The 18357-nt window shown below is 29.2% G+C and overlaps 2 protein-coding genes across 3 annotated transcripts; one reads left to right on the forward strand and one right to left on the reverse strand.

Moving 5' to 3' along the window:
• Positions 1 to 1577: 1577 nt before the first annotated feature.
• Positions 1578 to 18064, reverse strand: LOC113368459 (putative sodium-dependent multivitamin transporter). Of its 2 annotated transcripts, none has more exons than XM_026610005.1 (10): positions 17848 to 18064; positions 13314 to 13535; positions 12157 to 12280; positions 8442 to 8655; positions 8104 to 8374; positions 5581 to 5865; positions 5431 to 5517; positions 5197 to 5369; positions 3429 to 3648; positions 1578 to 1808 (listed from the first exon to the last, which is right to left on the reverse strand). In XM_026610005.1, the coding sequence occupies exons 1-10, from the start codon at positions 17956 to 17958 to the stop codon at positions 1752 to 1754; spliced, it is 1764 nt and encodes a 587-aa protein (XP_026465790.1). In that variant the 5' UTR covers positions 17959 to 18064; the 3' UTR covers positions 1578 to 1751. The 2 variants fall into 2 exon arrangements, with proteins under 2 accessions (XP_026465790.1, XP_026465791.1); XM_026610006.1 differs by having other exon boundaries at positions 1744 to 1808; positions 3393 to 3648; positions 17848 to 17958.
• Positions 10104 to 11078, forward strand: LOC113368462 (zinc finger protein 525-like). The gene has a single exon (XM_026610008.1). The coding sequence runs from the start codon at positions 10232 to 10234 to the stop codon at positions 11060 to 11062; it is 831 nt and encodes a 276-aa protein (XP_026465793.1). The 5' UTR covers positions 10104 to 10231; the 3' UTR covers positions 11063 to 11078.
• Positions 18065 to 18357: the final 293 nt, after the last annotated feature.

Genomic DNA, 18357 nt, shown 5'->3' on the forward strand with positions numbered 1-18357 from the left:
TCACCAAAGCTCTAAGTTGTATTTAAAAGCTCATATGTTCCAAACAATGTGAAATAAATACTTTATTTAAATTCTTTCAGGACAGTTACAGTCAATATATCGCCGTTGAGTTCTGGGACATTCTGTATGTACATATAAAGAAAAAACGATTTTCATTAAACGAAAAAATTAACCATGATTACTAAAAAATTGTCATAACTTCGCCAAAGCTTTTCGGTTGTATTTAGAAGCTCATTATTTCCACATAACATGAAATAAATACTTTTTTTAAATTCTCTTAGGACAATTACTGTCAATATTATCGCCGTTGAGTTCTGGGACACTCTGTATGTATATATAAAGAAAAAACGATTTTCTTTAAACGAAAAAATTAACCATGGTCATAACTTCACCAAATCTCTAGGTTGTATTTAAAAGCTCATATGTTCCAAACAACGTGAAATAAATATTTTTCGTAAAATCTTGCAAGACAGTTACAGTCAATATTATCGCCGTTGAGTTCTGGGACACCCTGTATAAATATGTAAAAAAAATCCGATTTTTCGTTTAATAATTCCACTAAAAACACAATGTACGTGGTCTGTTCAAAAAGTACCCGGAATTACTAATAATTAAATTTCGCGGGTCTGGAGTGTCTGATTGTCAAATTTTTTTTTTTATTGTGTTGGTATACATGCCCCTAAAGTATGATGAAATTTTCAGCTATATTCACTGTTTACTTTGTCTGTGGTAGTCGCTAAGGTTCGACGTGTTTTTCTGAGCTCGGCGATTTTTACAATGGAAGAATTGAAAAGTCAAAGAATTTGTATTAAATTTTGCGTAAAAAATGAAATAAAGTGTTGCAAAGTGCAAAAATTCACCAGATATGGCTCCGTGTGACTTTTTCCTATTCCCAAAGTTGAAGAGACCCATGAAAGGACGGCGGTTTTCCTCGATTGAAGAAAATCGCTGAGAGTGCTCAAGGACATATCAAAAAGTGAATATCAAGGGTGCTTCGAAAATTGGAAAAAACGCTGGCATAAGTGTATTATATCTGGGGGGGACTACTTTGAAGGGGACCACATTAATGTAGACGAATAAATAAATATTTTATATTTATATACGAAAATTCCGGGTACTTTTTGAACAGACCACGTATTTACACCATAGTAAAACCACAGAGATAAGCTTTCCCAAGAATGTTATCACATTAATTATTAAAATTTAAAATAACTTCTTAAACTATAAAGTAATGTTACTGTTCAAAATATACTTTGATCCATATCCATAATATACCTAAAATAACTTATATCTATCCATTCTAATATTATTTTTCCTTATTAAATATACACTAACTCACAACACATCCTTCGACACAAAATTATTAAGTAACAGACAATTCATTGTACACATTCTTACTAAACCACTTGTAATACTTCTCGAAAACACAATAAAATATTTACACATAATTTTATACACTGAATATTTGTGTCATTTTAGAGAAATTATCGTGGCATGTCTTTAATAAACCATAAAACAGATATGAAATAATTACAGTTTTTTAAGACATTTAAGTCTTGATGGATTTTACTATGGAGAGGTAGATTTTAAGTTAGAGTATATATACATAATAATTATGTACTATGATAAAACGAATTTTTCATCATTTCAAAGTCTCTCATCATTTTTAATGAAATTAATTGGTTACAAAACTTACTTTATACTTCCGTAATAGCAACTTTGTCCATTTTGCTATCAACACTTATTGATTGTCACATGTGGGTATCATAGATTAATTTGTTGTTTTTGACTGGTTCCACATCGCTCAACTAAAATCGATAAATATAATAAAAATTACATATTGATTTATAAAAACAGATATATATATATATATATATATATATATATATATATATATATTAAAAGAGGATCGTGTTAGTTACAACACTTATAACTCACGAACGGCTGAACCGATTTAGCTGAAAATTATCAGGAAGGTAGTTTAGAGCCAAGAGAAAGACATAGGATACTCTTTATCCCGTTTTGCATCCAAATTCAAAATTTAAATAGAGTATTTGACGTGTTTATAATCAGAAGTAAGTATAATCATTGACAAATTAATAAAAAAAAATAATTTTGTAATATGGTCTCTTAACATAAGCTCAAAATTTGCAATAAAAGTGGAAATAGTTATATATTAATTGTTGTTAATGTATTATAGTTTGTTGGTATTTTATTTTTTCGAATTAAAAAAAGGGCTTTATTTATTGCCATTAAGGCGGAACAAAGTTCGCCGGGTCAGCTAGTATATGTATATATATATATATATATAATTCTCGTGTGATTATGTTATACCCCGAAACGGCTTGACTGATTCTTATGAAATTTTATAATCGCGTTCACTCTAACTAAAAAAATCAGCCTCTCTATTTTTAAATCTTTAAATACAGTTCTGAATTAACACCCTCCTATTTTGCTTATAATAATTTAGTGATTTTTTTGCTACCTGAAAAATTCTCTAGAAATTCTTTACACAGTAAAACAACGTTTACTGGGTCAGCTAGTATATATATATCTTCGAAATAACTCCAGAACGCACGAACCGATTTCGACAATTTTGCATTCGTTGGAAATGTCTCGGGCTCCGCAAGATTTGTAGCTAAGAAAATTAGTGGAGCATGGCATCGTGCCCTAATGCATATTGCTGGAACTTCACGCACCGTAATTAAAAATTCGAGTAATTACATTAGTGAGAATTATCAGAATTATGCTTGGTTAAGTCAACGAGCAATTCTTGCCGCAAACAATAATGATGTACACGCACTGCATTTCACCATTCAATCAAAAATTGCTGGCGATTTGGTGACATACCAATGATTCCGACTGGTCTTCCCTTTGACTTCAAATGATTGCAATTTCCAGTTCGCAATAACAATTAACAAAACAAGTCGCAAGGCCAATCGCTTAGTGTTTGCGGGATAAATTTCAAATAGATTATTTAGAAAATTATTGTTTTTCACATGGCAGTTATACGTTGCCTGTTCACGAGTTGGAAAACCATTCGCTTTGTTTGTGTTAACGTCAGACCAAAAAGCAAAAAATGTGGTTTACCAAAGAGCACTTCAATGAAACGGGTAATTTGCGGATTCACTTTCATTTATTTGGAGAAGTTCAACTAAAAAACACTTAATTTTTGTAATCGAAATAAATTCATTACTGTTGTGTAATAAAATCAAATTTTTCCTTTTCAAATACAAAACAAACAAAAAATTTCTTCATCTTTTTCATGAAACCATCTGGTGGCGAAACGGAGTTCGACGGGTTTGCTAGTATATATATATATATATATATATATATATATATATATATATATTATATGTATGTATATATGTATATTCCTAAAACCAACATACCTAATGTTTCTACGACTCATCTCTACTCTTACTGACCTGAGCAACCCCATTCGTGAGCATAGCTGCCTGTTTACGTCTGACTCTACGAGCAAATGGAGGGCTGAACAAATTAGGATCCAGGTGCATGTAATCTGGACGTGGTTCCAATCCTGCACACTCGTAGATGACACTCGCTAAGGCTCCTATGATGAAAGTCACCAGAAATCCTAGGACGCTGTACCACAAGTAGGAGAGACGGTAGAGGTAGAAGTAGTCACTGGAAAAAGAAATAAATTGGTGGAAAATTAATAGATATATATATACTCATATATATATATAATATATATATATATATATATATATATATATATATATATATATATATATATAAAGAAAAATTAATTGGTAAAAAAATGGTGGATATATATTTGGAAAGACAAAATTAATGATAAAAAAGTGGTAGATATATATTTGGAAAGAAAAATTAATTGATAAAAAATTGGTAGATATATACATATTTGGAAAGAAACAATTAATTGGTAAAATATTGGTAGATATATATTTGGTAAGAAAGAATTTATTGGTGAAAAATAGGTAGATATATATTTGGTAAGCAAAAATTAATTGCTAAAAAATTGGTAGGTATATATTTGGAAAAAAAATTAATTGGTAAAAAATTGGTAGATTTGGAAAGAAAAAATTTATTGGGAAAAAATTGGTAGATATTTGGTAGATTGGTATATATTTGTAAGGAAAAAATTAATTGGTAAAAAATTGGTAGATATTTGGTAGATTGGTATATATTTGGACAGAAAAAATTAATTAGTAAAAAATTGGTAGATATTTGGTAGATTGGTATATATTTGTAAGGAAAAATTAATTGGTAAAAAATTGGTAGATATTTGGTAGATTGGCATATATTTGAAAGAAAAAAATAATTGATAAAAAATTGGTAGATATATATTTGGTAAGCAAAAATTAATTGGTTAAAAATTGGTAGATATATATTTGGAAAGCAAAAATTAATTGGTATATATATATATATATATATATATATATATATATTTTGGTAAAAAAAAATTTAATCGATGAAAAATACGTAGATATATATTTGAAAAGAAATATAATTGGTAAAAAATTGGTGGATATATTCGGTAAAAAAATGGTCTATATATATTTGGAAAAAAACAATTAATTTGTTAAAAATTGGTAGATATATATTTGGAAAGAAAAATTTGATTGGTACAAAATTGGTAGATATATATTTGGAAAGAAAAAATTTAATTGTCAAAAAATTGGTAGACATATATTCGAAAAAAAAATTAATTGGTAAAAAATTGATAGATATATATTTGAAAAAAAAAAAAATTGGTAGATATATATTTGAAAAAAAAAATTAATTGATATTTGAAAAAATAAATAATAAAGATATATATTTGAAAAAAAAATGATTGGTAAAAAATTGGTAGATATCTATTTGGAAAGAAAAAATTAATTGGTAAAAATTTCGTAGATATATATTTGGAAAGAAAGAAATTAGTAAAAAATTGGTAGATATATTTAGAAAGAAAAAAATAATTGGTAATTAATTGGTAGAAATATATTTGGAAAGAAAAAATGAATTGGTAAAAAATTGGTAAATGTGGTTCTGGAAAACAAAGATGAATTGGTAACAAAAAGATTAGTAAATGAATATTTTGGAAGTGAAAGATAAATTGGTAAGTAGGTAGGTAGGATAAATTATTAAGGTAGTGATAAGAAAGATAAATTGGTAAATGATAATCAAAGCCAATTGAATGTATTTTCTCTATTTTTATATATTTACCTATCATCAATTGGTTGAGCTGCCCGGAATACACTAGATTGATAAGTATGAGTTCCATTATTATAAGGGCATCCTTGTGTTGAAACTGGCAGAGTTTTTGGAGGCGGTTTGGGACCTCCAAAACCGATCCATAAAGAAAATGCTAAGCCGCACACTAATCCAGTTAAAACGCCCTGAGATAAAAATTATATTAGGATAATTGAGGAGTTTAAAATTGAATTTTATAATAAGTACCTTTTGATTAGCTCTTGTGGTAAACATTCCGAGCGTAAACATTGCAAACAACGGTCCTCCGACTACACCAAAGATTGTCAATGATGCCTAAATATACAAAATCAAGTATTTAAAACAATTTTGTAATTTTAATAATATTTCCTTTATTACCTGTAGGACTCCTCCAAGGCTTTCAGCAGCAAAAGCAACGGCAACACAAAGTATACCATAAAACAAAGCCAAAAGTTTACTATACAAAGCTCCTCCGACATCAGGAAAAGGCTTCTTCATAATAACTTTGTACAAAGGCTTTATATAATCCTCCATCGTAACAGCTGCTAAACTGTTGACTGCTGCTGATACTGTTGACAAAGATGCTGAGAAAATACCAGCTACGAAGAGACCTGATAATCCTGGCAGGTGGGAAAAGTTGTCTACTACGAATATTGGCATCAACTGGAGAAAGAAATATGATGAATTAGATTAGATTAAACACAGTATTTATAATACTGTTTAGGGTTTGTTTATACAAAAACCGACATTTCAGAAAACCGGTTTTCGAATTTTAATTTTACTAAAAAACCGGTTTTAGCCGGTTTTCGAATTTTATATAGAAAGTAAAATTTTTGCTCGAATATTCTGTAATTTATCCGCAAATTTAGTGTGATTTACAGCAGTATTTGACTGAATTTATTTATTGTTCAATTATATGGATAGTAAACAAAATTATTTTAATTTTAATTAGTAGAACTAAATAATAATAGTTTATCGTGATTAAATAACTTTGAAAATAATTATTCGTTATTCATGCATCATTTTCACATATAAGAATAAAAATATTTTTATAATAATGAAAGGAAAGTTTTCGAATAAATAAAACTAATACATTTTTAAATAAAAAACATTCATTAAATTAAAAAAATAATTAGATACATGTTGATACCTACTTTTAATATCAATTTTAAACAATTAAGCTAAACTCGGGTTTTGTCTATTCTGAGCAATTTTCATTAATTAATTTTAAACATTCTAATTGTTTTTTTGTTTAATAAAATATGATTTAAGAAAAACTGAGAACGTCTATCGAATTGCTACTTAGACGTGTCCTTTGTTCACTCACAAATTTTTCTGAAATAGAAAATAGTCTCATATTTGCGACCAAATTATGCTTAATTGTTTTTAAAGCCTGATATAATAATTATAAGTTTCTTGTTCTTTAATTTGTGGCTTCTAGGGTTTAAAACTCTTTTTTTAAGTTTGAATAGAGGAAGTTACTTCTTCAAGAAAAAGTAACCCTGATTTAAATTAGTATATACACTGGTATAAAAATCTAAATTAATATATACAAACCCTTCCTGGAAACCATTGCAGAGTGATGAGATATCAAATGTTGAACCGACATGATTTCAAGAATCAAAAATCTTTCATTTATCTTTTATATTTGGCATATTTGTCATTTTCCATTTATACAGTGAAAACTGATTTTTTTCAATAAAAAACCAGTTTTCGAATTCCATAATTTTCGCCAAAAACCGGTTTTTGAATACCGACAAACCCTAATACTGTTGTTGGTATACACTAGGATTTGTCGGTTTTCAAAAACCGGTTTTTTGGCGAAAATTATGAAATTAGAAAACCGTTTTTTTGGAGAAAAATGTCGGTTTTTACTGTATATGTAGAAAATGACAAATATGCCAAATATAAAAGATAGATGAAAGCGTTTTGATTTTTGAAATCATATCGGTTCAATAGCATTTCATATCTTGCAATGGTTCCCTAAAAAGTTTTGTATATATTAATTTAGATTTTTATACCAGTGTATATATTAAATTAAGTGTATATATTCAAGTAATAATTAAACCAGTGTGACTTATTCTTGAAGAAGTAACATCAAACTTAAAAAAAGAGTTTTAAACCCTAGAAGCCACAAAATGAAGATAAAAAAACTTAGAATTATTATATCAGGCTTTAAAAACAATTAAGCATAATTTGGTCGCAAGTATGAGAGTATTTTCTATTTCAGAAAATTTTGTGAGTGTATAAAGGACACATCTAAGTAGCAATTCGATAGACGTTCTCAGTTTTTTTTAAATCATATTTTATTAAACAAAAAAACAATTAGAATGTTTAAAATTGATTAATTAAAATTGCTCGGAACAGACAATACCCAAGTTTAGCTTAATTGTTTTTAAAACTATAATTGATATTAACAAAATAAAATAAAAAATATTAGATACATGTTGATACATATGTATCAACATGTATCTAATATTTTTTATTTTATTTTAATTTAATGATTTTTTTATTTAAAAATGTATTATTTTTATTTATTCAAACATTTTTCTTTTACTATCATAAAAATATTTTTATTCTTATATGTGAAAATGATGCATGAATAACGAATAATTATGTTCAAAGTTATTTAATCAAGATAACTATCATTTTTTAGTTCTACTAATTAAAATTAAAATAATTTTGTTTACTATCCATAAAATTAAGCAATAAATAAATTCAGTCAAATACTGCTCTAAATTACACTTTTGCGGATAAATTACAAAATATTAGAGCAAAAATTTATTTTCCATATAAAATTCGAAAACCGGTTAAAACCGGTTTTTTAGTAAAATTAAAATTCGAAAACCGGTTTTCTTAAATGTCGGTTTTTGTATAAACCCTAGTATACACAACACCAACCTGGTCACTGCTGCTAATCCTGCCTTCTTTAAGCGGATCACAGTCTTTGTAATTAGCATAAATAGCCAAACCGCTCAGTGATGTACTGAGGGATAACAAAGACAGTATAGGCCAGTTGAGCCACAAGGCCCTTTGCGATGATTTCAAGTCCTTCACTGTCAACAAACGTTGAACTTGGGTTTGGTTAACACCATAAAGCGACAAATATGTAAATCCACCTCCAATAATCAACGACCACCAGGTGTGTCTGGTCGTGGGATCCGGATCAAAACTAAAAAACACAAACAGTTAAAAATTAGATTTGCTATAAATATTTTCTTATTATTTATTATTATTACTTGAGGAATTCTATTCGTCCCCCATCAGTGGCTCTCTGCCAAATGCCTTCGAGTCCAAATCTCGCCCAGGCGACTCCAATAACACTGAAGATTGCCCCAAACATCAAGATGGATTGGAATACATCCGTGATTAGGACTGCTTTCATTCCACCAACTGTTGAGTAGAAAGTGCACACCAGGCCTACTGTTAGGATGGCGCCAGCCTTGGAAAGACCTAGTTAAAAAATACATAAATAATATGATAAAAGTCATGTACTAACAGAGCAAAATTTTGTTTATTAACGCAAAGGGGGTATAAAAACATAAATACAGATTCAGCAAATTTTCTGAGGTCAACATTTTTTTCCTTATGTAAAATAATAGGATTTTTGGTATGAAAAGTATGGTTTAAATTAATGATATGTTCCGAAAACATTGTCTTAAACTGGTTTGGACTTTCTGAATTGCAAATGTGTTAGTTCATTCTCTTGTAGATATATTGCGAACTTTCGCCAATATTTTTTTTTAATTTCAATAATTATTACAACTGTTAAATAATTAAAATCTAGTAATAATAATAAATAAAACATAAATTTAAATAAATAAAATTTACATTGAAATGATATTCGTAGTATGATGATTTAATATAAAATAAAAGCAAATAATAACAATAATAAAATTAACTAGTGGGGTGTATGGCATCGTGCCTTAAGGCAAATTGCTGGAACTTCCCGTACCGTAACGAAATGTTCGAGAAATACTGAATGTTTTCAAATAGATTATTTTTAATATTGTAACATTGTCTAATATTTATAAGAATTATATAAACTGAATTGCAAAGTTGAAATTATTTGTTTAAAGTATATTAGAACTATAGTCAAAATTAAAAATAAAATATGAATTATTTCCGATATACAAAAAAAATTTTTTTGAAAAAAAAAAGTTGAAACAAATTTTTTTTTTCAAAATCAATTATTTTGTTAAGGCAAACAGAAAGTTCTTTGAATCATTTAAATCGGACGCTTAGTTCTCTCAAAAACTGCCATTTTTTACATATTTAGCTCCGTATCTTCGAAATGGCTGGGCCCGCCTTTGCCAAAAACTGATAAACACTTCTCCCAATCATTACTAATTGAATGTTTTTTAGATCATTTAAATCGGATACTCCGTTCTCTCAAAAACTCGATTTCTATTTTTTGCACTCTTTGCTCCGTATCTCCAAAACGGCTGGATCTGCCTTTGTCAAAAACTAATCAGCACGTCTCCTTATCAATACGAATCGAATGCTTTTTGAATTATTCAAATCGCTTCATCCGTGTTCCCGAAATCGTCGCAGAAAATTTGTATCCGCACACACGCACACACACACACATACATCCATTTTTTCTAAGGTATGCCAAAATGTTCAGAAACCTATGAAACGTACAGATATATAAAAATTTTGATTTTCGATTTTTTTGCGATTACTATCCTAACTATTACTAACTTACCCTACGGGAAGTTAATAACACTGACGTTTCTTAGTTACCAACATAAAACATTTGACAATACTTTTTCATCGGCTCACTAGCGCCAAATTTGCGACTACAATATGTCCCCTAACTAATCCTTCTGAACGCGTCTTTATCAAAAGATGCTCTATGCTCGAAATGTCAACTTGAATTCGGATTTCGGAACGACCATAACCGTGTAATGTAAAGTGTTAATATAATTTGGAATAAACAGCTGGAAGATTTTCTACGACAAGTGCAAATATATTTAGATTCATTATAATATTGAGATATTTGAAAAGGATACCATACGCAGTGAAAATGTCTGAAGAAACAATTATGGATGATCAGAAAATTAAAATTGAGCCACTAGAACTTTCAATAGAAGACATAAAACTTGAAAATGAATGTGATTTTGAAGGTATTGTTAAGTCTGAATCATGTTTAGAAGATGATGAAACTTGTCGGGAAAGATTTATGAATTCCGAAATAACTATTGAAGAAGAAATCAAACAGGAGGTAATTGAGACACCCGATTGTGAATATGACAATAGTAATAGATCATTTTCAGAATCTAATTATTCGAAAGAGCACATGGTTGACCACATACCTAGAAATGGCAAAAATGGCAACAGGAAATGCAATGTATGCGATAAGACATTTAAATATTCATCAAAATTGCAACAACACATGATTACTCATAGCACAGAACGCCCTATCGAATGCAAAATCTGTCATAAGACGTTGAAAGAAAATAGCATTTTGAAAAGACATATGCTTATTCATACAGGAGAACGCCCGTTCAAATGCAAAATCTGTCATAAGACGTTGAAAGAAAAAAACACTTTGACAAAACATATGCTTATTCATACAGGAGAACGCCCGTTCAATTGCAAAATCTGTCATAAGACATTCAGACGAAAAGCTAATTTGAAATCACATATGCTTTTTCATACAGGGGAACGCCCTTACAAGTGTAAAATATGCAGTAAAACATTTTCACAATCGAGTGTCTTGAATAGGCACATGCGTATTCATACAGGGGAACGCCCTTTCAAATGTGATACATGCAATAAGGAATTTGCACATTCGAACAGCTTGAAGAGTCACAAAGTGAATGTTCATAATAGAAAACTTGATGAAGATCAATGAAATATTAACAAGCAGAAAGCAGAAATATCTATGAATTACTTATATTTTATTTGCATTGTAAATTTAATTACTGCTGTACGAAAATTTAGTACTATGAATAAATTTATATAAATATATTTGTTTTTATATTATAAGATTCACAGATATTGTTACAAATTTTAATAAAATGCATCTTTCTTATTAAACAGTACTCAGTTGTAATATTTCAAACAAATTAAAAAGCAAATTTTGATCCATTAATGCTAAATTATACTGATCAATTAGTAGAATGGAGCAAAAAATTTTAAGCGCAATCCTAAACAGATTTCAATTGGTGGATTTAAATTGCTGAAACTTCCCGTACTATTTAAAAAAAAAAAATGTTTGAGAGTAAAAAACAAAATTGATATATATATATATATATATATATATATATTCTTTTCCCAAAAACAATCATTTCTTCAACATAAGCAGAAAGTTGTTTAATTCATTTAAATCGGATGCTCCATTGCCTCAAAAACTATCATTTTTTGCACATTTAACTCTTTATCTCCATAACGGCTTCACTCGCCTTTGCCAAAAACTAATCATCACTTCTCCCCAACATTACGAATTGAATGTTCTTTGAACTATTCAAATCGGATGCTGCGCGATCGCAAAAACTCGATTTCTACTCTGCACTCTTTGCTTCAAATCTCCGAAACAGCTGGACCAGCCTCTGTGTAATTGAAAAATGTGAAAACTCTCCAAGCAAAGCACAGTATGAGTGAAAATGTCGCTCAGAATTATTTGCAAATTAGACTGTGACTATACGGGAGCACTTTTTCAATTTTGTGTAAATTAGGCAACTATTTTTTTTTGAAATTGAATTCGAAATGAAATGACAATTGTTAATGTTCTGGAGATAAATTGATTTATTTATGATTTGCTCAGATATAACAATATAGCAAATATAATGAAACAATTACAGTATTTGTAATAATATATTTGAAAACGTTTAAAATTTCTCGAATATTTCGTTACCGTACGGGAAGTTTCAGCAATTTGCCTTAAGGCACGATGCCATACACCATTAGTTTGCTTTATTTTTCATCGATTATAAATTTTAAACTTACCAGTTACTGCTTCAAGTGCTAAAGCAGGAGCATACAAAACAATTCCCATATAGAGAACCATCTGAAGAGTGTAGGCTATACTTGCAGCTAGACGTGTTGCACCACCATATCTTCGATGGAGATACTGAAATAATTGTTTAATAAATAATTTATGAATAAATAAAGGGAAAGCTAATAATCCAACTACTAAATCCCTTGAAACAAAACCAACAAACAACAATGTGATTCCAAATAGGTTTTGTGTGAGAAATGAAAGGGGAGTGATGTGGCAATACTAATTGCCACAGTGCTTGGTTTGGCGGAAGATGATAATAATAGAATCATATCTAGATATTTGTAACCGATATTTTTTATGCATTTAAGTAAATATTTAACAATATGGTAAATAAATTTATCTACATATATATAAAAAAAAGTCAGGTTTTCCTTTCTGACGATTTAACTCCAGAACACACGAACCGATTTCGACAATTTTGCATTCGTTGGAAAGGTCTCGGGCTCTGCAAGGTTTATAGCTAAGAAAATTAGTTGTGCATGGCATCGTGCCTTAATGCAAGCTGCTGGAACTTCGCGCACCGTAATTAAAAATTCGAGTAATGACATTAGTAAAAATTATCAGAATTATGCTTGCAATTAAGTCAACGAGCAATTCTTGCCGCAAAGAATAATGATGTACACGCACTGAATTTCACTATTCAAACAAAAATTGCTAGCGATTTGGTGACATACCAATGATTCCGAATGGTCTTCCGTTTAACTTCAAACGATTGCAATTTCCAGTTCGCCTTGCGTTCGCAATGACAATTAACAAGTCGCAAGGCCAATCGCTTAGTGTTTGTGGGATAAATTTCAAATAGATTATTTAGAAAATCATTGTTTTTCACATGGGCAGTTATACGTTGACTGTTCACGAGTTGGAAAACCATCCGCTTTGTTTGTGTTAACGTCAGACCAAAAAACAAAAAATGTGGTTTACCAAAGAGCACTTCAATGAAACGGATAATTTGCGGATTCACTTTCATTTACTTAGAGAAGTTCAACTAAAAAACACTTCATTTTTGTAATCGAAATAAATTCATTACTGTTGTGTAATAAATCAATTTTTCCTTATATATATATATATATATATATATATATATATTCTTTTCCTTTATTACCTCGTAGGCGCTGGTGGCCTGCAGCCTAAAGAAAACAGGCAGGTACAAATAGGCTGCAATTGGTGTCGCCAATCCATAACTAAGATTGATGATCACAAATAAAGTCCCGAAGGTGTAATTTTCCGTTGAGACTCCCAATAATGTTATTGCCGACATGAAGGAGGCCATCAGCGAAAAGGCCACTGGCCATATGTTCATATTCCTGTCGGCCAGGAGGTACTCCTGAGAAAAATAGAGAAGGATAAATATTAGAAATAAAAATTAGGAAACATTTTTTTCAAACAACTTTTTCTTTTTCTAAGTTGAAATTAAAGTTTGCTTATCAGCAGTTCTTTGAATTTTTTTTGTCAACTTTTAGCTTGCCTGGCAGTAGAGTGCTTTTTATATTTGCTAGTTTCAAATTTGATCATCAGTAGAGTCCTTTTTAACTTCCCGTAGGGTAAGTTATTGTAATGGGCCGAAAATCGGAATTGAAAATTTTTACATTTCTCGACGTTTCGAAGGTTTCTGAACATTTTGGCATACCTCAGAAAAAATGGATGTGTGTGTGTGTGTGTGTGTGTGTATGTATGTATTTGTGGATACAAATTTCCAGTCACGTTTTAGGGCGCACGGATCAACCGATTCAAATGGTTCAAAAAACATTCGATTCCTATTGATAAGGAAAAGAGCTGATTAGTTTTTGGCAAAGGCAGGTCCAGCCGTTTCGGAGATACGGAGCAAAGAGTGCAGAAAATAGAAATCAAATTTTTGAGAGAACGGAGTATCCGATTTGAATGATCTAAAAAACATTCAATTAGTAATGATTGGGAGAAGTGTTTATTAGTTTTTGGCAAAGGCAGGCCCAGCCATTTCGAAGATACGGAGCTAAATATGTAAAAAATGGCAGTTTTTGAGAGAACTAAGCGTCCGATTTAAATGATTCAAAGAACTTTCTGCTTGTCTTAACAAAATAATTTATTTTGGAAAAAAAAATTGGTTCCATTTTTTTTTTTTTTTTTTTAGTTTAGTTTTTTGTATATCGAAAATATTTCAGATTTTATTTTATTATTTTATATTAGACAATGATACAATATTTATAATAATCTATTTGAGAACATTCAGTATTCAACGGGAAGTTCCAGCAATTTGCCTTAAGGCACGATGCCATAATTGCCTCAAGACAGAATTCCACTTACAGCTAGTTGTATTTTCTTATCAATTAAAACTTGTCAGTAGAATCCATTTTTAACTTTAAGATAAAATTTATGATCATATTTTAACTATTCGATTTTTTATTTGCTCGTCAGTAAAATCCTTTTTAATCTTTTAGATCAAAACTAAAGTTTCCTCGTCAGTAGAGTCCTTTTTTATATGTTTTCTTTCTATATCTTTTATATCTATACCAGTTAGTGGAAATCTTTTACAGTTTTTATATTTACTACATATATAGTGACCCAGAACTCAACGTCAAGCCGAAAAGGGGCATTTTTGAAACATTTATAATTTTAAAAAACAACACTTAAAAAAAATATATAACACATTTTATCTAAATTCGTAAGATCTTTCGATTTTGAAATAATTAAAAAAATGTATAAGTAAATAATTTGTGATGTCCCATCATCCCGTATCTCCAAAACGTTGAATAACTTATATATAATTAAATTAATGATGTATGAAAAGATAATCCTCCTAAACGATTATTCGGATTTTGATAAATCTTTCTAAAGTTTGTTAAGGGATTTTTTTAGGATTTTTTGAATTATAGAAATATAGTTAGATTGTAGAAATAAATGGAAAAAATACAAAAAAAATTATCATTGTTTGACATAAAAAATATTTTGATACATTAGAACTGTCTGAAAGGACATGAGAAAATAGAATATTAAAAAGTATAGGATAGGATATTAAAAAAAAATTGGAACTTTTGAATTGTAGACGTGAGTATGAAAGGATAATCCTTCTAAACGATTATTCGGATTTTGATAAATCTTTCTGAAGTTTGTTAAGGGTTTTTTTCAGGATTTTTTGAATTATAGAAATATAGTTAGATTGTAGAAATAAATGAAAAAAATACAAAAAAACGTTTATAATTGTTTGTCATATAAAATATTTTGATACATGAGAACTGTCTGAAAGGACATGAGAAAATAGAATATTAAAAAGTATAGGATAAGATATTAAAAATGTTTGAACTTTTGAATTGTAGACGTTTCTGTCGGGTCATCTAATATATATATATATATATATATATATATATATATATATATATATATATATATATATATTAATTAATTATCTTTCCATCCTTTATATTGAGAAAAAAAGTGACCTTAGAAAGATAGTTGAGTCTTTACTTATATCTCTTAATACTTGTGTAAATAAACGTAATTCTTCTCATCTCTTACATGACAGTTACAAAGTCATCATTAATTTCATAAAAAGTAATTCTATACAGTTTTAGAATCTTTCGTTCGTTATATTTTTTCTCTGTTTCTCTTTCCCCTTTCGTTTCTCACAACCCGCTCCCACTCCTTCACTACACTTGCTTTGTAACCTTGATCAGTGTCCATAATGCACCGCTATTAATAACATAAAATATAGGAGGGCAATATGTGCTTCTTCAATTTCTCGTTTGTTAATATAATAGTAGATTATTAATTTACACAAATTTAGTGTTCAATCATAATTAATTTTTTCTGATGTTTTTCCTGGTTTGGTATGTATAATTTCCTCCTTTTTATATATTTATATTTATTATCAACTTTATATTTTTATATGTTTTTTAGATTACTGAAAGATGACACACATCAGGTGTCAAAACGTTTAATGGAATAAATAATTTTGTTATTTAATCTTTTTTAATTCGACGATTGGGCTGCAAAAATATTATATATATATATATATATATTATATACGTGTATATATATACATATATATCGTCTGTGGTTCATTTACATTCTATATTTACTTTCAGCGTCTGCAATTACAATTTTGCGTTTAATTTTATGCTCGAATCCCATTTTTTATTCCGCAGTTTAAATCAATTTTTTTTCCTAAAAATAAATCAGCGATCTCGAAATCAAAGATCAACATGCATATATTAAAATGAAAAAAAAAAAAAAATAGAACGTTGTCACCATTTTATTATAATGACAATACTCTTGACCTGTGACCATTCATGATTAGAGACGAACGGTGTCTCGAAATAATCTCTAGAAATACATATATAAAATGATATAATTAATATAAATTTGTTGTCGGTGCTTGAAACGGCGACATTGAAATTTGGATCGATAACATTTTAATAACATACACGTGCAATTGTTAAAAAAATAAATATTCACGCTCATGAACAGGCCGATTCTTGTGCCCTCAAAATCTAGATAATAAATTTGACTTGTAAGCTGGCATAAAGTTTATTCCAGAAAAGTAAGGAAAAAGTTGTTTTTTAAAGGCAGTTAGGAAAAAAGCAATGTGAGAAATTCCTGTTTTTTTTAACTTCCCGTAGGGTAAGTTATTGTAATGGGCCGAAAATCGGAATTGAAAATTTTAACATTTCTCGACGTTTTGAAGGTTTCTGAACGTTTTGGCATACCTCAGAAAAAATGGATGTGTGTGTGTGTGTGTATGTATGTATGGATACAAATTTCCAGTCACGTTTTAGGGCGCACGGATCAACCGATTTGAATGGTTCAAAAAACATTCGATTCCTATTGATGAGGAAAAGAGCTGATTCGTTTTCGGCAAAGGCAGGTCCAGCCGTTTCGGAGATACGGAGCAAAGAGTGCAGAAAATAGAAATCGAATTTTTGAGAGAACGGAGTATCCGATTTGAATGATCTAAAAAACATTCAATTAGTAATGATTGGGAGAAGTGCTTATTAGTTTTTGGCAAAGGCAGGCCCAACCATTTCGAAACTACGGATCTAAATGTACAAAAACTAAGCGTCCGAATGATTCAAAGAACTTTCTGCTTGTCTTAACAAAATAATTGATTTTGGAAAAAAAAACTTTGTTCCAATTTTTTTTTTTTTTTAGTTTTTTGTATATCGAAAATATTTCAGATTTTATTTTTAATTCTGACTATAGTTCTAATATACTTTACAAATAATTTCAACTCTGCAATTCAGTTTATATAATTCTCACAAATATTAGACAATGTTACAATATTTATAATAATCTATTTGAAAACATTCAGTATTCCTCGAACATTTCGTTACGGTACAGAAAGTTCCAGCAATTTGCCTTAAGGCGCCATAATTGCCTCAAGACAGAATTCCACTTACACCTAGTTTCGTTTTAAAATCAAAAACTTCCACCTATAAATAAAGTGTAGTGATTGTACTTATTGCTATACTGGTCGAGTTGAATCGATATTTTTAAAATTCTAAAAATCCAAAGCAATTCAAAACTATGCTCTCCGAATTATTTGATTTACCTCTTGATATTTTTATAAATTACTAGATTTCCTTAAATCTGCTTTTTGTGACAATGATTTTTTGCCTCTATCATTCTTATAGTATGAAGTCTTTCTTCTGCTAAAATTTTTTTACCTGTGTGGTTTTCTGCCTTCCTCCAGTAAATCTATAATAGACTCCAATACTTGCAGAAATCAGTAACATCAGAATAAAAACAGCATAATCCCATGCTCCAAACGATGCCATCTTGACTTGATTTATATTTAATAACTTTATTTATATTAAGTATTCTTTCAAATTTAAATTTACTATTGTTCAGCCCGCTCTTCAGTCTTAATATTTATAAGCACATAAATTCAACACTAATAAATATAAACAAACGAATAAGTAGTTTTCAACAATTAATACTGATTTAATTTGATTATATATTAAGCACTATTAAATATTCATTAAAACTATTTATTAAATCAAAAGGCAGTTCTATTAAGTATTTTTGCCTAATTATTATAAAAGATTATGATATTAAAATTATTTATTTAAACTAAATTAAAAGTTTTTAAAAATAAACTGTCACGTTTCCGTCATGTCCGCCATTATGACTGTCACGTTTCCGGGTCCGTTTGACAGTTAAGAAGTTTGGCCAAC

The sequence above is a fragment of the Ctenocephalides felis genome, unplaced genomic scaffold (assembly GCF_003426905.1).
Source record: "Ctenocephalides felis isolate EL2017-DRISC unplaced genomic scaffold, ASM342690v1 CF-g0.4_SCAFFOLD_01170, whole genome shotgun sequence".
Taxonomy (NCBI): domain Eukaryota; kingdom Metazoa; phylum Arthropoda; class Insecta; order Siphonaptera; family Pulicidae; genus Ctenocephalides; species Ctenocephalides felis.

Bases quoted from the DNA above. Each gene is read 5' to 3' on its own strand.
- LOC113368462 (XM_026610008.1), top strand. From the start codon at position 10,232: ATGTCTGAAGAAACAATTATGGATGATCAGAAAATTAAAATTGAGCCA.
- LOC113368459 (XM_026610005.1), bottom strand. From the start codon at position 17,958: ATGGCATCGTTTGGAGCATGGGATTATGCTGTTTTTATTCTGATGTTA. The intron at 8,375-8,441 runs GTAATAATAATA...TGTGTTTTTTAG, and splicing joins GGACGAATAGAATTCCTCAA to TTTTGATCCGGATCCCACGA. The intron at 1,809-3,428 runs GTCAGTAAGAGT...TATCGATTTTAG, and splicing joins TCACGAATGGGGTTGCTCAG to TTGAGCGATGTGGAACCAGT.